This window comes from Hippoglossus stenolepis, chromosome 14 (assembly GCF_022539355.2).
Source record: "Hippoglossus stenolepis isolate QCI-W04-F060 chromosome 14, HSTE1.2, whole genome shotgun sequence".
In the NCBI taxonomy this organism is placed as follows: Eukaryota; Metazoa; Chordata; class Actinopteri; order Pleuronectiformes; family Pleuronectidae; genus Hippoglossus; species Hippoglossus stenolepis.
In genome coordinates, this window is record NC_061496.1 from 10,562,932 (window position 1) to 10,583,569 (window position 20,638).

The 20,638-nt window shown below is 41.4% G+C and overlaps 1 protein-coding gene and 1 long non-coding RNA gene across 2 annotated transcripts in view; one reads left to right on the forward strand and one right to left on the reverse strand.

The window, feature by feature from the left end:
- The window catches only part of LOC118121595, a 28,519-nt gene extending 21,523 nt beyond the window's left edge, over positions 1-6,996 (forward strand). Inside the window, exons 3-4 of the long non-coding RNA XR_004698348.2 lie at positions 1,278-1,389; positions 3,991-6,996. This is a non-coding gene — a long non-coding RNA (uncharacterized LOC118121595). The remainder of the gene's footprint in view (positions 1-1,277; positions 1,390-3,990) is intronic.
- A 3,170-nt stretch (positions 6,997-10,166) lies between these two features.
- Positions 10,167-19,376, reverse strand: ankle1 (ankyrin repeat and LEM domain containing 1). The gene is made up of 9 exons (XM_035177283.2): positions 18,947-19,376; positions 17,772-17,924; positions 17,374-17,479; positions 17,098-17,221; positions 14,130-16,589; positions 13,277-13,448; positions 12,629-12,791; positions 12,399-12,531; positions 10,167-11,678 (listed from the first exon to the last, which is right to left on the reverse strand). The coding sequence occupies exons 1-9, from the start codon at positions 19,036-19,038 to the stop codon at positions 11,512-11,514; spliced, it is 3,570 nt and encodes a 1,189-aa protein (XP_035033174.2). The 5' UTR covers positions 19,039-19,376; the 3' UTR covers positions 10,167-11,511.
- Positions 19,377-20,638: the final 1,262 nt, after the last annotated feature.

The window sequence follows — 20,638 nt, forward strand, 5'->3', positions numbered from 1 at the left end:
CAGCAAAACAAGGTATTCGAAAGAGAGTTTGGGGGAAATTATAACTTTCATCATATTCTGACATTTTATAGCCCAAACTATAAAATGAATAATTAAGAAACTAATCATCGAATCAATCAGTAATGAACATGGTAATTGGTTTCAGTTCAATCTTTCTCTGTGCAGCTCGTGTAGAGAGCGATAGTAACACAGAACATTTTCAGTTTAAATCTTGTTGAAAATAAGTTGAATACTGTATATTATATCCAATCTCTCTCTTTTTTTAAAAACACATTCAATAATGAATAGCTTTAGTTAAATACCAGGAAGGCTACATCAGTCAGCGCCCCCATTGCGACTCCAGGTTGTACTCCTATTTTTTCCTCTCCCTCTCCATCTGGTCAACCTAAGATGTTGTGCTCAGAAATTCTTTTTGATAATTCATTCTGTCTCAGTTCACATCACTCCCTCCCAGCCTCATCACACTGCGAGCATGTCAGACACCCGGCTCTATATAATACATTACAGCCCCGTGCCGCCATAATACTTCAATTCTTGTGTTTAAGGCGCCACATGAAAGCACATCAGCGACATTCCTGCTTTATTAGACGAGACACGCGACGGCCATCGCGTCTCAAAAACCACCAGCGTCTTCTTTTATTTTTTATCAAGATCTGATTTAAGAGACTGAACAGTGTCTTCAAAGGCTGATTCCAAATGTTTGCGTGAGCGTCTTCTTCTCGAGGCATCAAAGTTCTGTCTCTCCCAACCACCTTTTTCTCTTTTTTTTTTTACATTTTATTTAAAGATGAATCTTGTGTTAATGTACACACACTGTCTACGGCTGCTTGTCATTGTTTCTCCGGACCACCCGGAGTGTTTATACGAATTGGGTCGTGAGTGGGCTTGGTGTACGTATAAAATCGTGTGTGTGAGTCCTTTTAGAGAGGACGAAGTGCAGACGTGTGATTGTTTACACTGTTACACATATTAGTGTGTTGGTGACTCATTTAAGACACAACAAACTTCTTCTAACGTTATTTGGAAATGTAGGAGTTACAAAAGAAACAATGAATTTGGTCATAAACTTTGTTTGTCACAAAGTTGTGTGTGTGTCTTTTAGAGTGTACATGCATGTGCTTCTTTCTTTCTAAATCCCTGTCTGTGTGTGTGTGTGTGTTTTGTGAGTGTGCATTTTTCCATGTATGTGAGTGAGTATGACTTTTTAATAACAAGGTTTACCAGACACCTGAATTTATCTTTTGCTTTTTTTTTCTCTTCTGTTTGTTTCTGCCCAGGTCCAGACATGAAGGAGGCACGCACACAGACACACACAGACACACATTCATGGCACCTAGAGTCTGTCTGCGGTCTACCACCAGCCTGCCACACACACCCATGACTGTTACGGTAAGAATCTGAGACCACCGAGTCAGGAGTGAGTGAGTGTGTGTGAGAATGTGAGAAAACGTTAATTTAATGACACTTTAATGATCTGAAATCAACAATTAAAGAAAAAAGAATTGCCTGAATTGAGTTGACGAACATCACAGGAGACTGACTTTCTTTGTGCTGTTCAATAAATCGCCTACTATCATCAAAGTCTCAATTTTACACAGTGTCATTTTACATCAGGAGTAACTGTCTGCAGGCATGCATGCCATTTATAGTGTGTGTGTGTGTGTGTGTGTGCGCACAAAAACATACCCCATTTTCTTTTCTGTCTCCATCAGTCAAAACCAATCTTCATAAGTCAACTTCAGCAGCTTCCCACAAACCCCAACAACCTTCCTCCCCTCTCTTACCCACCCAGTGCCCCTCCCAGGCCTCCCAGCATCCTCCCTTCCTCCCTCCCTCCCTTCCTCCCTCCCTCCCTCCCTCCTTCTAAAAAACAATGCGAGCTGAAATTACAGCGTGTTGGGCGGCATGGTGGGAAACCCATCCCTCTCTTTTATCTGCCCTTCTTTTCATTCTGCCTCTGTTTTGGGTCTGGGGTGGGGTTTATCATGAACTTCACAACTGTCTCCCAGCTGCTCGTGTACAGCTACAGTAATGACAGGTCAGATTTAGATTAACAAGGTATTAATGCCATCATAAACACGATTAGTGTCTTTGTATTGATTAGTTTTTATTTCTTGGCCTTTATACTCTACACGTGTGCTGCTCTTTGACATAAAACTTTTAATTGTTTTTAAAGGTATTTTTTAAATAGCCAATAAAAACAAGTTTGTGACACAGACTATTTTATTTACCTTATGCACCTTTCAGATTTGAAGCCTTTCCCAGTGAATATATATCCACATATATATAAGAGCATATTGTTTTGCAGTAAAAAAGAAACTGGGAAGGAAAGAAAATCCCACCCGTGAAAAACATTTAGTGATAGATTTGTATCGTACAAATACCGTGCAAATATGACACCATGTTTCTTTACAGCATCAAAGACATGGAGCGAAAAACAAAGGAACAGATATATATATAAATCCAGAGGAGAAATTCTAGGATCGCTGCTCGCAGGAAAGCTACTTCAATCAGAGCGCAGCCCCATCATCTTGGTTTCTAGCTGCAGGTTAACTGATGGCACCACCCTCGCAGCGAGCGTGTTACTAACCAGCTGTAATGACACACTCCATCAGTTTGGCGTTTGCCTGCACGTGGCTAGCTTGGTTAACAGTCGGCTGAGGTGCAGCGTGAGAGTGTGCGTGTGTGTGTGTGTGTGTGTGTGCGTGCGCATGCCGGCTATTAAAGCACTTGAGAATCAGAGACGAAAGGACTCGCGCTGCTAATGGATGTGTCTATCGATGTTCCCATTTAGCAGCACACTGTAAACGATAGGGCAATGATTGTGTTGAAGACAGGAGGTGGTGGAGGAGGAGCGGTTTTGGCTGGGCGACGATAATGACAAGGAAGGTTGTTATATGGCGCCCTGCGGAGTCTCTCTCTGCTTTGTGTGTTTGTGTGTGTGAGACAGAGAGAGAGAGAGAGAGAGAGAGAGAGAGAGAGAGATGTTCTCTTCCTCCATCTCTCTCGCTCCTTGTCGCTCTCTCAGCCCACTGGCCGTTATTCACTTCTCCCTTTTTCCGGCCAATCTGCTCCTCTCTCGTGACATTGATCACTGCTGCTGGTCTACATCAGTCGTGGATGTCTCCTCGTCCACATCCACCCTCCATTTTTCTTTTCTCCACGGCTCTCCCTCTTTGTTTTTTTAATGTACACTGTGGATGTGGTTGTGGCAGTGGATGAAATGGCAGACAAGCAAGTCAAAGACGGAATAATGCATCAGAGGAGGCAAAATAGTTCCTCCTCATAAATTTTTTAGAACAGCAGGTTGCCCTTGAAATATTGATTTACTCACGAGTGGATTTTTTTCTCCAACTGTGCTCTGCAGGCGAGTGTGTGTGTGTGTGTGTGTGTGTGTGTGTGTGTGTGTGTGTGTGTCCTGTCAGTTCCAATCAGCGCATGTGTGATGATTATGAATACAGGCAGCCTGCCTGCAGGTTTGGCAGGAGACCACCTCCAGCTGGACCCAGACCCCTACTCAAGTGTGTCTGTTTGTGTTTTGGTGAGCGTGGTCGTACATGTCAGCCTGTATCAGTCAGCGCCGTGACAACCTGAGGATAAAATAATGAAAAGTATACAACATAGGAACAGATGAGGAAGAATCCAGGGGGGGATTTAACCTCTTGCTCGACTTACTGAGATGTACAAAGACCCTCTACACATTGAAACATATTAGAATTACATGTCCTGAGCAGAGAAATTGCCAGTTTTCATCAATTTTGGCAAGTACTCAGATGTTTTATGTCATTTTTCACTGCATGCACCACAGTGTTGGCCACAATTAGTGTTATCAACCCCATTGTCCCTAAACCATCTTGCCACTGCGTGTGTGAATGTCATTTCTTGTTAACTGCCTATTGTGTGGTAGAAGATTAATACTGTTTCAATTTATAAATATCAATGTAGTAAAAGTCTGTTTGTCGTTCTGTGTGTGTGTGTTTGTAATCGCAGGGCAGCAGATTAAGTGGGCGACGCCATTCCAGCTGTGAGGAGATGGAAGAAGTCAACACACACACACACACACACACACACACACACACACACACACACACACACAGACGCAGACAGACACACACACAGAGCCGGAGGCGCACGAGCATTAAGTCAGGCAGCTAAACAGATCACGTCGTGGTATGATATCTGCAGACAGGCAGACAGAGGAGGCCGGTTTGTACCTGCAGGCACAGAGCAACAACTCCCAGCACCCTCGCCAGGAATTTCCTCCCCCTCCTGAGAGACGGAGAGAGAGGGGGGGAACAACTGAAGGTGAGAGAAAGACATAAAGTGGGATTTCCACTGTCACGCAAAACACATCATTTGAAAACCTAAACACAAAGTGGCTACTAAATTATTTTTTTTATGATCTGAAAAGGTTCAAGGTCACACCATCAGATATTTCTACTACTGAGACTCATTGACTAGAAAATGAAGTCTCAGAGGCACATGGTGATGATTTTTGATTTATTTCATAAAAAGGTATATGTATACTTATTTATACATAATTACTTCTATGTATAAGCCCAGGAATTTTCAGAAGAGGCTTTGACACTGAATTTAAATTGAGACCCACCATGCTTACAGGCCTATGTCTCGCATTAAAAGTGCATTAATTACATTATAAGAACTGTAATCATTACTGAAATATCTACATTCAGTGTTTTATTTTATCATTTTACATTTTTCTTTTTCTGTTTAATTTTTAAGCCCATTTTATATATATATATTTGTTTGTTTTTGTTTTTCGTCCGATGTGTTTTTCCATGCAAAGGTTTCCTTTTTGAAAAACGAGCTTGATGGAGGGATAATAACACATAGTTACAGCTGAGGGCAGCGGGAGGGAAGAGATAAAGGGGAGGAGTAAAAGTTCTTGCGTCACATTTTTCGTCCAACGTTCTCCTTTACCTGCGCCGATGAAAGGAAATCCTCTGACATTAAAGACGAACCACTCTTTCACACGCTACGGTGATATCGGGCGCAGACGGCTCTTTTGTTATTCTGGAGTAATCCGATCACCTCCTGTGGGATGTCTCTCCGGAGTTACGAGGCTGTTTTGACAGGGCGCGCTGTACTAATTATTAAAACTTACGACAGGGTCCGTTTAGGCAAACCTGTTCGGCTAGTTTTTATGTTGTGAACGTTGCTCGGGGCTGCTTTGGCATTTTTTGTTGTTTTTATAGCTTTTCTTTTTCACTCTGCTCAGCGTCCGTGGCCTTCACCTGTAGTGTCCTGGGTCACGTTTGTAGTGATTCCTCCTCTGGGAGTCACCAGGACAGTTGTGTGTTGATCCAAAGAGCAGATTTATTGAACCCACTCTTAGTTAAATTAGCTTTCAGTTCACTCCTGTACAAATTTTTCCAAACTAGTCCGGCAATTAAATTACCCTTAAAGTCAGGATATTGCTTTTTTCCCTTTTAATCTGCCCTCGTTCTCTACCTGGGGGTCGCTCCTCTCATCAGGAACCGTGTTGGGTGATTTCCCCGGCGGAGGTTTTGTTCTGGTCCTTTTTCCAATGCTTTTTTTTTTCTTCAGCCTGAAAAAACGCCTCCTGAAATTTTTACAAGTCACAGCTCTCCGCACCACATCCACTTATCTAAAAATGATTCAGTGGTTAAATGTCAGAGCTGTCCGTGCCATTAAGGCCAGCCCGTTTGAAGGAAGGACACCCTCATCCGCCCTCTCCCTCCCTTCCCATTCCCCTCCTGTCTCCCTTCAGCTCTCTCACCCCCGCCTCCTCCCCTCTCGCCCTCCCTCCAAACCCAGGCTGGTTTGAGGGCTGATGCGCAGACCTTGTCATTCAGATTAAGGCCACATTGTCAGCTCAGGGCCCTTCTCTTTCTGCGCGTTGCGTGTCCCGGATCTTTCTTCCCACTGTCACCCTCCTCCTGCGGGCCAGAGAAGACCTTTATAAAGCAACATTCCTTCTCATCCACTTCTGTCAATTCCAACGCTGTCACTCAAATCACCGTGCGGGGGAACGGAGAGAGAGACAAGCCGCCGAGTTAGTGGTGTCCCTCGCAGCAAGGACTGTGCTTTTTCGGTCCGGGCACGGGAGACGCGTCGGCAGTTGGCAAACTGTTTTTTTTTGTGACTGAAGTATTTTGGGTTACGATATAGTTTTTGCTCTTGCTCACAAGTGACAAGCTTACAGAATATATTAAGAGAGATACACAGGAAATGAGAAAAGTCGAAGCAGCTCTTGTGATCCAAAGGAGAAAAGAGAAGCAGCACATTGTTCGCCGTCAGTCAGTGTGGTGGAAAAGTTTCAAATTCTTCAGCGATTACTACTTAATGTGATGTGGCTTTATAGTCACAGTGTTATTTTTAACTCTGAGCTTTCTGTGTGAGCAGAGGCAGGAGATATCGCCACATCGTCTTAGTCACCCCCGATCCTGCCGGCTGAAAGAGTCCCAACACCACATTTATCATCCGGCCACATCTTGACTCACTGCCACAGCTTTACTGTCACATCGTATCTATATAATTGCAGCAGCAGCAGCAGCAGCAGCAGCCGCCCTGTGGCATTTGATTGTTGTGCGTCTCACACACTTTGTTGCTCATCGCCTTTCTCATCATGAGCAACAGTGGATCAGCACGGTGTAATAAAATCTTTTATGCAAGATGGCGGACAGTTCCTTTACTGGTAATAGCACAGCGAGAGAAAAAAAGCCACAGTGCCACATCATAGCGAAAGCAACAGACGCGCCATTGATAAGGGTGAGTCTGCAGTTTCATACGCCGCGTCTTCCTCATCCTCCACCTTGCAGGAAGCCCTCGGGGCACGCCAGCGCCTCTCTGGAGGCCGCGCTGTGCCGCTGTGCTTCAACACAGCAGCTGATGGCTGGCTGCAGCCTACGCCCAGGTGCTGTGTTTACTAAAACCCGCAATGAGTCTCGAGTTTCAAGATGACTCTCCGTCTTCTAACTGATACTTGTAGTGAAATAAAATGAGTTCCCAGAATCCGAAAGTGTCTTTGGTGTCATGATGGCCATGTGTCATGGAGGTTACTGCGAACGGAGCTCATTCTTTGTCAGGATTAAAGAAGAGGTTGGTCAAAGGCTTTTTGCTTCTTTTTTTTTCAATGCCTGTGGTTTGGTGGAGAGCACAGGGAGCAGTTGTTTTAATAATAAATTGCATTTAGTGTATAGTTCCTTGATGTTAATTATTCTGTCTCTTACCCTCAGGTACAGTGTGTGAATGGCCATCACTACTGAAATAAGGCAGAATTATGTGTGTTTGTGTGTATATATATATATATATATATACATTTTACAACTGTGAATTAAAAAATAAAAGTAAGACAACGGGGGGTTATTGTTCCACGTTGAACACTCATGACTCCTTTTAGTGTCCTTGGGATGGGATTTAGTGTGACGCCTCCTCGCCCACACTGAAGACATGTCCCCTCTGCCATCATCTCTGGTCACCATCAGGTCTGTGCTCGCACCAGTGAACATTCAACGCTGTCGGTGAGTTTCATCTAAATTGAAAACCATCGACCGTTGATTGTGCCCTGTGGCCAGCCTTTGTCCACGGGTGTCTGGAAAAAGAAGAAGTCAAACTCGTGCAGAAACCTGCGACTCCTTGAACAATCGCACGAAGAAGAGCATCGTCTCAACAACAAACGCTAAAGAACTTCCAAACCACAGCAAAGGTCACAATCAACATTCATTGCTGTCGGTGGGTTTAACTGTGTGGTAGAGCTCACTGAACGATGAATGCAACTGTGTCCCAGATTTCATCCGACCGTCACAAGGAATAGCGTCACAATATGCTGATGATGCCGTTATTTATTTCTCCGCCTGTCACCCCCCCCCCCCACACTCCTCTGCCTCCCACCGACTGCAGACGCACACTGGCGGCGTGAATTTCGAGGCAGTTCAGATTGGATCTTGATCACGCTGGCTGGGGGGGCGGAGGGCTCCGAGTCTGGCTACAGCAGCGGGGGGAAGAGGAATAAAGATTCTAGAGATAGGTGGGAAAATGACCTTTAAAGAAAAAATATGGTGTATATCTACAGTTTGATAAATGATTCAGTTGTTGAAAGTGTGACACAAAAACCAGCAAGACTCTCTCTAATATGATGAATGACCTTTTAGTCATTGCCAATCTGACTCGGAACACAAGGTAAGCCACTGAAGTGTTGATGTAAATGTATTAAAATGTCGTGATTTATTAACACTGAACATGTCATTATGGAACAAAGCTTATATTACGTGTATTAAAATATTTACTTTTCATGTGTTTTTTTCCGTCAAACCATTAAAGATCCATAAAACAACTTTCCAGTGTTTTCCTGATTGTTTTAAATCCGTGTGCCTATGGCCTCATTGACAAATAAGTGGTCACTATAGTTCAGTGATGCAGTCGGCCGTTTTTATGATATGATTCTCCTACTTTGGTTACAGAAGATGTTGAAATGATGAGGTTGGATTTATCATTCTGAATATTCAGACAATCTATGAATAAATGCAGCACGTTGATCTGACGCATATTAAAAGTAGAAAATATTTAGTGTTAGTCACTATCAGCTATATACATTTTTTTACTTTAAAAAAACAATACCTTTAAATTATTATTTTTTTATTTCATGCTGTTTACAAATATATTTATTTTGTACAATTGCAGTACTTAAATATAAATGAGATAAAGAAAAAATACACTTAGTAATTAGTACAAGTGGTGTTTCACATTTTTTTTAAAAGAAAAACTATAGAATTTTTTTATTTTATTTATTTAATTAATGACCATGTCATGAACAACTGAACAGTTGTGACATATGCGTTTACAACCCAAAGAGCTGCCTCAGCAGTCAGAACAATTAAAAGAAAAGAAAAGAAATTATGAATCACTGTTAATCTGAATTCACATAGACCTCAGTTTTTGACTGGGTTACTATGTAAGGACAAGATTCATATTCTCTATCATTTAATGTTAATGAAATAATAATACAAATAATAATAAAAAAATATATATACGTATATACTGCAAAACAAATTAACCTACAGCTGGTAAAGCCATAACCTATAGCTGCTTATCCAGCTAGCCCAATTTAAAACACATTCAGCAATAGAGACAATTATATAAATGTTTTAATTACAGTAAATCGAGTTTTGATTATAATATGTACATCATTTTATACTTTCCACTAAGTGTTGGTTATTTTTCACTGTATGAGAAATATACAAATAATTTAAGCAAGACATTAACGTTTGTTTCCAAATGATCTGATTCAGATTATGAATTAACATACTCGATCTCTGAAAATTGCTCCTATCCATGAAAAAGTGTCCAGGAAAGCAACTGCACTGTTTTGTGAACTTGAGAAATCAGATTGTGAATCAAAAGCAGGCGCTCGACCAGCGAAGATGAAGAACATTACTGGTGCTACTGGAAACCCCCTTTACTACATGGTCTTTTAGTTTAATTTACTCATAAATGTAAGCTTACACTTTTGAAACAGCCCTGAAATAGAGTCAAGAATTAAGTAAAGTATCACAAGTATTTTAAATATACGAATATTTTATGCCTCTGAGTCCTAACTTGAACTTTGCACATAGAAATGACTCGGATCAGATATGCAGCTCTGCTCAGTCAGGTAATTTAATGTGTCAGTAAAGTCAGAGTGTATCAGTCCTCTCACACTCACACACACAGACACACACACATCAAACCATGATGATGCTTGTAAGAAGATGATTGGCTCATTCGTACCGAGAAGCTGTCAATCTATGTAGCCGGATGAGTCATAGAAGTAACTGAAGACCATTGTTCCTAAATTAGATCTGCATCTTTCAAAAAGAGAAGAAAAACTTGCTCTTGCAAAGCAACCTCAATGTTCTTAATGGATAAATAAAAATACATTTTATAGGATTCATGTAACTGAAGCAGTTTTTGGCAAAAGGTAGAGTAAACGTTAAAATAATTATAGTTTTAAAAATATTTTATTGTTGTTAAATAAAAGTATAAGACTTAAAAACAACATTAAGAACGAAACACCACTTTCAATGCATCAGTGTGGATGAAGATCTTATTTCTGCATGAAGATTCCTTCGAGATTTCATTACTTCCTATGTCCACTAGAGGGACACCAATGAACAAGACATTAAAAACACCAGAGAGTCGACCACTTCAAGTTTATGTCTTCTGTATTTTTTTTTTTTTACATAAATGCAAAATAAGGGGAAAATAAACAGGAATTACAGCTGATGTTACTTTTAGTGCTCAACGTGATACAAGAACAATTTCTAACAATTTCTACACAACTGACAAACTACAAAACATTCATCACAATAAACTTTTGGACTTTTTCTGTTCAACTACAAAAACCTGGAACCTCAAAAGGTGTCTCTACACTCCTAATTGACATACTATTAAAATAGCTTTAATGTTTAATTAATACAGGTAATTATTTGCATGCAATTAATTTCATAATGAAAATGTTAATGCTGTAGATCGGGTGTTTTTACGTAAACAAGGGGATTGAGAAATTATCTTTCCAAAATACAACTGTCAGTTTGTAAATGTTGCTCTTCAAGCCGTCCGAGTGAGATAATGACTGAGCCCCTCCCGGGCAAGTGAACAAGAGTTTGAGGATATAATTAAGAGTTTTGATACCCACCAACCTAGTTGTAATAGCCATTAAAAACAGTTTCGCGACTAACTTGGACATCTGAACATTTTTGAAAACTTCAGCATCTTGTTTCTACACAAGTCTGATTATATTGAAATTCCTAAAAGAATTGTACGCATACGAAACACCAATTAGGCTACGACATCACTGGCTTTCTGTAAAAAACATTTTAAATATACAAGAAAAGAAATGTGAATCCAGTCACATGAACAAATGCTTTTGACAAACATCAAGTTTCTTAAAGTTCAAACTAAGTAGTAAGAACCAAATGTTGGCCTCGGATTAATTTTACACTACAGAAGTAACACGATAAAGCCTCTTTGGAAAATACTTGAACACATAAGATCAGTGCAGCACCAGTTTTTTGATTATACTACATAAGATATTTGAATTTGGTTGTGGACCAATTTAAAAGTATCATTACAGCACATGAGATGAAAAGTGTCCCGCTGGGAAGAATGTTTTTGTAAAATATCTTTCCTTACTGATGAAAGAGCTGCAGTTATAATTCAGAATTTTATCATAATGCTCATCTCCACGCTCCCACGTTTTTCCTTAATTTTTAATACAGTATCAAGCAAGATGATCTTCGGTGACAAATTCAAAGGATGTAAATTTTTATACCAGAGACTGTCACATGTAAGACGGAGTATATTTAGCTACGGGAGTGATCAGAGTTAATATACAGCAGGAGAACTAGATATAACGCCAAACAGCAGCACAGAGGGTTCCTGAGGTTCAAACCCGTTTGAGAAACATCAAGGTTTCCTTTTTTATTCCTAGTGGTATTTCCCTGTGTTGGTGTTTTGTTTGCTGTTCACACCCCTCTCCTGTAGGGGTCGCTACTGCCTGATGTCTGCCGGTCTGAGCTGCCTCTCGCCCTCAGCCAGGAAGATCTGCATGGCCCGGGAGAGCATATGGACGCCCAGCTCCCGTTTACGCTTCACCTGCCAGTTGGACGCCACGCCATAAAAATCGCCTCGCTTCTGATTGGTGAGCATCTTCAGACCTGTGATGTTATCGGAGAACCGATTGGTTATTGACAGGCTGGTCCGGCACAAGATCAATATTGACACGAGAACAAGCAATGAGTTGCACTGTTGGTACAATAAGGATGAGGCAGCCTCTGGATAATATAACAGCGATGGCTTATACTTTCAATTGACAATAACCGGGTAGAATAAAAGTGCAATTTATAGAAATCAACATCTTATTGTTAAAAAAATAAGATGTACAGTGCATCATTGTGATTATGTCACATTTGATTTCCAAATGTAGACAAAATTGAATGTAATTAACACTAACTGTGAATGATCTAAACAGCATTGTATTGCATATGGTAAAAGGTAAAAGGACTGTATTCATGTAGCACTTATCTACTCTTACCCACCACTCGAGGCTCTTAACACTACAACCCACATTCACCCATTCAAATTCACACAGTGCTACTGTATGCTGACACCATTCCTTTTCTATCACACACCATTCACCGTCAGCACAGTCAATTTGGAGTTCAATACTTTGCCCAAGGACACCTCGGCAAGCATCTCGCTGAGGAGCTTGGGATCAAACCACCGACCTGACAATAAAGCGACCACCCCCTAATTAGGGGTCAAATGATCAGTAACAAAAGCTGCTGATAAAGAGGAGATGAGAGTTCAAACTGGAGTTCCCCAGTGGATAGCATCACTGTTTGCCACTTCACAGAGATCCCCGGTGATGTACTCACCGATGGCCTCCACCATACAGGCCTCTCTTGTGAAGGCCTCCACTGGAATAACGTTCTGGAAACAATGCAGCGAGACGACGCCCTGCCCGGCCTCCCACACCTGGAGGATGTGCTGCACTTTGGGGCACAGATTCTGTCGCAGAGAAGAAAAGGTTTATGTTTTACCAATCCATTTCATATCCCGATTATTTTAATTCTTAAGAATGATCAGCATGTGGCCAGTGTCCTACCTTGCAGGTCTTGTCCCCTCTGTAGTACTCCAGAGCCTCATACAGGTGGCTGTAAGGCCGGGAGCGTTTCCCCTTCCCCACATAAAATATGGCGTTGACAAAAGCCTGGAAACTCTCCTGTGGAGTCATGGTGTGACTGCGGAACGGGAGGTTCTTCGTCACTCTGACGGAGAAGAGAACAAAGATCCATTTAATTATGTCTGTTTAAGGATCACAAGGCGAGTGGCGGGGTGTGTGGTAAAAATTGTTGATTTGATTTTACAGATTTTTTTAAAGCTGTATGAGCACTAATGAGCAAATAAGTCAATGAACCAGTTTTGCTCTGCCAGCAAGTTTGGTTTTCATCTAATTTGTATAAGCACACATTTTTAGAAGTGAGTTCAAACATGCATCACAGCTGAGGCACTGCACAGTTTTCTTGATTTTTCAGTGTATTGATCATCACTGATGTATTAAGTAAACACCGCGAATATGGTCTATAACCTCGACTAAATGAAATAGGTGTGTGAGTTACAGTGTCCTGTTCTAGTGACAAACAGTGGACTGTAGAATATTAAAATAAAAATGACACCATCTCATAACATCTGGCAACATAACAGGACAGAAAGCAAAGAAAATCACATAACGCAACGCGAGAGACAGTTGAACCTTGGATCGAGCAGCAGGTAGTTGAAGCTGGACTTGATGATGCCCTCCCTCCACTTCCTGTTTTGATCTGGTTGGTCAAACTGCTGACATAGATCCTGCTCGTCAGTCTGACAATCAGGCAGCTGGAAGGTCTTCAGGGCCCGACACAACTCGGGACTGTAACCGAAATCAACTGGGGGAGCACATGAAAATGAGTGTGTGCAAGTGGCCGTGCTGATAAGATAAATGATTGTAGTAAATGTGTTAATAAGTCTCATTCATTCAGTGGCTCTGATCTAATCCACCCACAAAGTGACTGACACGGTGGTGGTGAGCTTCTCAACGAGTAATGAGTGTAATTTTCCATTTTCATGCTTTTACAAGCAATTTTAATGGTCAACTCAATATTTCACTACTTCACAGGACAAACATTTCTAAACAATAATATCCATATCAGAGCCTATATACTGATATCAGGAAGTAAGAAATTCCTTATACGATTTATCAGACAGTATATGTATGACAAATTGAAATATATGGCAATTTCTAAGACTTTGTTAAACCTTAATGACATAGAATATAATAAAACACAAATACAAATAAATACATTATATAAAAACTTGAACGAACTAAAAAAATACAATTTAAAGTTATCGTATTGACACATATTACTAATATGATTGTAAAAGACTTATATACCGATATATCTGTCGGGCTCTAACAAGTATTGATCATTATTAAAGAAACATTTTAGGTGACATTTATCTTCTTATACACTCTCATCCAATCTCATCCCAAAGCTGCTACTATCATTACCTAAATGTAGATAAACAGTTATCAATAACTGAATCAATAACAAAAAAAAAAGCCTCACCTGTTTGCGGCTGGCCTAATTGCTTCTGGTGATGCGGGGATTGGGACTCCTGCATCAGACGGCGCAGCCTTTTCATGTATGTGGGCCTGGTGCGGCTGCTGATCGGACCCGGACTCTCACCCAGCTCGAGGAGCCTCGATCTCAGCTCCTTGTCTGTTATCCCTTTAGTGTCTGGTAAAAGAGGACTCTCCCCCTCATCATGTTTCTCTTTCTTTATCACCGTCGGAGGCTTCTGGTTCTCCTTTCCTCTGCTGCTCGTCAATTCGGTCTGCACGAAGCGCCAGTCATAAAGGATGGTGTCCTCGCTGCTAGTGGTATTCGTGCTCGAGCTGAACGAGGTGTCCGAAGTCGGCGGGACGTGGGTCTCGATCAACTTGTGGCCCTGTTCTGTATCGGTGTACAGGTACTCCACCGGTTCTTCCAGATCCTGAATGAGCGGACGCCCTCCGGGTGTGTAAGACACGTTCGCCAGGTGCTGTGACCTGCGACAGCCCGACAGTCGGCTCATGCTGTACCTCGGGGTGCATCCTGTGCCCGGGGTGCTCACCGGGTCAGAGTCGTCCCTGGACCTCCTTGGGGAAAAGTAACTGGAGCTGGATGAAGAGGACGCAGAGTCCAACTGAGAGCTGCAGTCCTCAGTGATCCAGAGATCTTCGTTTCTTACGCTGTCGCTTCTGGCCTCAACAGGGTTATCGTTTACATTCCCCTTTGTTGTTGCCTCATCTGTACTCGCCAGATCATCGGTCATAAAATCTAAACCTTTAGCAACATCCCTGTCTTGGCCTCGCATAGCAAGCGCAACCTCTGCCAGGTTTATTTCATAAGCATCCATTACAGAGTCCTGGTTTTTACCCAGTAACACTGTATCTGATAAAGTCTGTGATTCAGTTACACTCTTGGAGAGGATGATGGTATCCTCTTGGCTATGGCTAACACTTGAACCAGCTCTCAGGGTGCAGGACTGCGTGTCCTGGCAATCTGCAGGTAAGGGGTCTCCTCCTGTGCTACTCCCTGAATATGATGGCGTATAATGAGTCACATGTGGTGAAGTGTAGTAGTCTTTACTGCTCCGAGACCTGGGCGTCTGGTGGCGTGTTCGAACTGGCGAAGGCAGGGTCTCCTCAAACAGAGACGAAGTGAGAAGGAGGCTCTCGTGCGTTTTGCTTGTTCTCAGTGAGCAGCGACTCAACCTGGAGCGAGTCCTGCCAGTTACGAAAGGACTTGGCGTGAACGGAAGGTCGGCTACTTCCTCTAAAACCTGAACTGCATCAGATTCGGCATCTGTCGTTAGCTTTGTAGCCTCCTCGTCAACACCGCCTTCACTTGAAGTATCCACAACAGGACCGTTAGATGCAAATGCTTCATTGTTTGAGGATTTTAACTCACACAGGGACAGTTTATCAAGTATTTTCTGTAAATGCTCTGTAGTTTCAGGTTCTGAATCTATCTGGGGTTTAACAGGTGTGAGATTCCCAGCTCGCCACATACATTCAGAATCAGAGTCTGTAGAAATCTCAGTCTTTTTGCCAGATTCATGCCCGACAGACGCCTCCTCCTCAGCAGGGTGTAAAACAGACGCATCCAGAGCACTGGTGTAATGGTCACTGTCACAGCTACTGTAATCACTACTAGCCGTGCCGCTGCTACTGCTCCCACAGGACCGTGCTGGCTGTTCAGCTACACTAACCTGAGCCTCTTTTAAAGTTTCCCTCTCCTCTCCATCATCACTCTCTTGCAAAGCACAATGATTGATGACTGTTTTCTCCATGTCCTCTTCTGTGCTCGTGCTGCTCTCCCTGCTGAAAACATAGACATGATCCGGCGATGTGACGTCAATACCCTGCTTGTGTAAAACAGTGGCCATGCGTTCTGAATCCAGGAAGCCAGAGTACTCAGAAAGGTCAAAGGTTAAGTTGCTGGGGCACTGGCTGCCGTCGACAGTGTGCTGCTGTTTGGGAGAATCGGGACTAAAAACGGGGAAAAATTCATCGACATCCCTGAAGCTCACGCTCTTGCGACATGTTCGCCTAGAGTGAAGTGCTGGAAGAGTGTCTCTTCTGGAGGGAGAGATTCTGCCGTCAGCATGTTTGTTTTCTTTTGACTTGAACACATCATCGTTTGTTAATAAATCATCCTCCTTAAGGATCGGCATTGGAGCTGCAAGCCCCACTGCAGACATGCGAGTGCTTGATAGTATGGAGGGACCCTCAGCTGCCCAGTGTGCAAAGGAATTGTTCCAGTCCTGGTTGTGATGTCTCATGGAGTCCACATCAGAAAGCCTGTTATATGAAAATCCTCTGCAACCTGGCCCCCCGTTCATGTTAGCCAGGTTAAAGAATGATGAGCGCCTTGTGCTGCTCAACAAGGCTTCACCAGAGTCACTCATCATAGACGAGTGGGAGCTGAAGCTGGAGTCTGACGCAGGGTAGCTGGACGTGTCGGTTTGGTCTGAATACACAGCTGTGGAGAAAAAACAGTTATAAATTAACAGTTTCAACAAAAGGTAAAAAACTATCACGAGCCGGTCTTCAGACACTGTGACAGACAGATGATCGGCCTTGTGTTTGTTTCATTTGGCGGGAAAATAGTGAATGTTACAGGTAAATTACAGCAGGTACTGGTGGTATTTATTGCCTAACTGCCCTGGTTCCCAGTGTTATTTGAGAAAAACAATATCCAAAGTCAAGACTTGCATGTCATTGTTAGTATACAATTTAATAAATGTTTTATTATAATGATGTGACAGACTGCTGACAAGTGAAGTACAATATTAAAAACTTAAATTAGGTAAATTACCATAGTATATGTCACTACCATTTGTAACACCACTGGTGAAGTATGGCTTTCTTTCGATATAGTTATGGAAATAGTACAAGTTAGATGAATAATTTTTGCACTTAAATTATCTGATGAACAACTAAATATCGTAATCACCAACAGAACAAATCTTAAAAAGAGACGATCTTACAGTATTGAAATTGAGGTGAGTCGTCCTCCTCTGTGTCTACTGAGCTGGCCTGGTATTCCTGGAGGACCAGGGCACATTTCCGATTCTCCTGTTGCACTGCAAGCTGCCCTGGTGTATTCCCTTCCTGCAAGAATTTGTATTTATATTTTTACAACAAATCTCCATTTATAAACATTGATTTTAGATAATGCTAGGTGTTTTATGCACAAGTCCCTTTATCTTAATTTTCCATGTCCTGAAAAGTGCCTCATACACTTTCCTCAAGTCTATTCTTACATTGTCTTTGATGTTTGGGTCTCCTCCATTCATCAAGAGCATCTTCAGATTTTGGTAACATCCCCACAGTGCAGCAATGTGAAGAGGAGTCAGGCCCTCGGACGACCTGGGAGAAATTCAAATAAAGACACAAAATACTATATTAGAATTATGCTCAAGAACTTGAACAGTGAGTCATGTCTCTATTTTAACATTTTTCTAATGGAAAATCATTGATAATACATAAATTGTCTGCTCAAAAAATTCCTCAACATCATTGACACTTACAGATGATGCATCTGTTGCACTGGTCAAAAGTGATTTCCATTACTGGTTATAAGTTCTGTGGTTATATAGGTGGAGAATGTGATATGGAAAAATAACTAACATTCATTATTTTCACTTTTTAGTAACCATACCTAATATTGGGGTCCGCTCCAAATTCCAGCATCATTTTCAGGCAACGCATGTTCTTCTCTGTTTCTTTGCCAACAGCCAGGTGTATCGCAGCGACCCCTTTACAGCCCAACAGGTCGGGACGAGCACCTTGTGAAAGAAGCAGCTGCACGGATCTGCCGAGGAAGAGAGATCTGTTACAATCTGATGTATACTACGTCGTGGAATACATCAAGGGAGTGTTGCTTTACTGCAAACAAGTGCATGGTGACGTGTCATAAAATGTTACTGGCAGAGATGTTGTGATACAGATGCCAGCATTGGAAATGAGTGGCGTGTGCCAATCCGATACCACATCTCTAAAGTATATTAGTTTCACTCAGATAAAACTGCACATTTTCTATTCCCGGAAATCAATTATTTTTTGCCATTCAAAAACAGCTGTTGTGCTGTACTGCCACAGTGGTGTAGAGTTAAATGTCAACAATATGGCTATATAAGTCCCTCAAGTAAAACGGCGACATGTACCGTATGAAAGACGTCAGTTTTGAGCTATGTAAAAGGAGGTAATTGTTGCATTTAACCTGGATTCAGTTATGATTGTCAAACTACACAATAAAAGAAGTTCTATTCATTATCTGTATGCATCTATATTTCAAAGGGTTTAACCTGAGACGGGCCCCACAACAATCACAGCAATCATCACTTCTGTACAGGATTATTAACATACAGCTGTCAGAACAAGTTATTATTCTTTTAAATGAATAATGATATTGGAACATCTCTAGTTACTGGACAATAGAGCAAAAATCATTTCAACAATAATTCTTAAGTGAGACTGTGTCAGGGTCGTCTCGTCTAATCCATTTAGCAAAAACAGTATCTGTGTGGTTTATAATTCGACCACGATGTCTAGATTTGATCCTTTATCCATGAAATATAGTTTTGATGAGTTAATCTCTGATGAAATTGAAGCCGAGTGTCTTTACGATCATAAATAACAACAGCCACTGACAGATAGTAAATATATATATTTACTGATATCATATTGTAATGGCTCCACACGGTCCATACTAAGTGTTTGACTTGTATTATCCAGAGTAACATCTCGTAATCACAGTAATACTGTTCCGGCCTGGACAGAAAACATGTCTGGACAAAACACAAAACAAAGAGGGGGGTGGGGTCAGACGATCACCTGGGTTCTCCATCGTTCACAGCTTTACACAGCTGACCCTCCAGACTTCTCTTCCTTCGATCCATGATCATCTCTGTCCGCTTACTAATCATCTGTGACCGCGTCCCTGCATCTTCAGCCCCCGCGGCCCGAGCCCGAGAAGCCCAGACGTGGGTCACTCTTAATGGAGGCTACCGTTAGCTAGCGGGGCTAACAGCGACTGGGAAGCTGCGGACGCCATCGACTCATTAAACGTCGCGAACTACTAATGTTTTAACACATAAAACCAAGAGTTAACTATAAAGTCCGTCTTTCCGCATCTTCACTTCTCGGAGGGGAGTTGTTGTTAAACAGTGGAAACTTTCAGCGGTTGTTTATTCTCGTTGTTTTGCTTTGATCGAGTCTTTGACTTAAACTTCCCTCCAAACAATAAACGCCCCCTCTCCAGCCGGAAGTCCCGCCCACTGACGCCTCTCATTGGACAATCTTTTTATTTTTCACCAATCAGGTTACTAGAAAGGGAGGCGCAGTTCTAATTGGTGCTCATCCGCGTCAAATTCCGTGTAACTGGTTGTTATTGTGTCTTTGTGTTTGAATAAAAGATTATTGACTCCTGTTTAAGAGTTATAGTAATAATAAGTACTGTGAATGATTTTATATTATATACATTTATATATATTCAGTTTGTTATTTTTGGGTGAATTTTCATTCAACATATTTATTTTCTTTCTCTTGTTTTGATTGCTGTTCTTTTAATCTCCATTTCGTTTTATTTCTGTGAAGCAACTTTGTTAAGAAAAGTGTTGTATAAATATATATGATTATAATATATTATATTTAGATATCATACCTCAGTGAAGTATGGCCATGGGTCACATGGTTGGAATGACATTTTAAACTTGGAATATTTACTCTCTCTGTTTAAAAAACAGTTTTCATAGAATAATGTCATTGCTGTTAAAGTGTACCATTTATTTTCCATCATAAAATGTTGCTGCTGATTCCCCCATGTTGCTGTGTCTGTTCTGTGCTGTATAGTCTGATCAATGTCATTTAGTTTGTCTTTCTCATCTGTCCCTGCTTGTATTTTTATATGAGACTCCATGACGGAGGAGATGCTGAATCTGAAAAAAAACAGGGATGTTTGAGTATTAATTAGCTATGTGTAAAAAAAGTGTAACCTGAATTGAGACGAAACAACAGCATGATTCTCTTTCAAGTAGAAGGTTTGGGGTGTAGGTTATAGGGGTTAGATAGAGGTAATGAAAATGGAAGAAGAAGATAATGACTCATTTATATCTTCTTTTTTACAGCAGGTAGATAGTTTTTATTCTTGGTTCTTATATACACAACAGAGCAAAGGACTTGTCAAATCATCTTAAAACAAGAGAAGACAATCTTTGACTTACATCATAAGGAAATCACTCCTTTATTCAAACATATTTAAAAAATAATTAATAATATATTTTCATATAAATAAAGTAGAAGGAGTGTTACATGACTCTTTGCAGTTATAACAAATGATTTATCTTTTTTTTTAACAACAAGGTTACATGGATAAGCAGAACCCCCCCCCAAAAAAAAGAAATGGCTGTGAAACTCAATTCTACACAAAGAGTACAATGTGAAGATGATCTATTTTTAAACCCAAATGTCTGATTGCACAGTTATTCCAACTTCAGCACAGTTTCTCCAGAGGCCGTCATCTCAGGC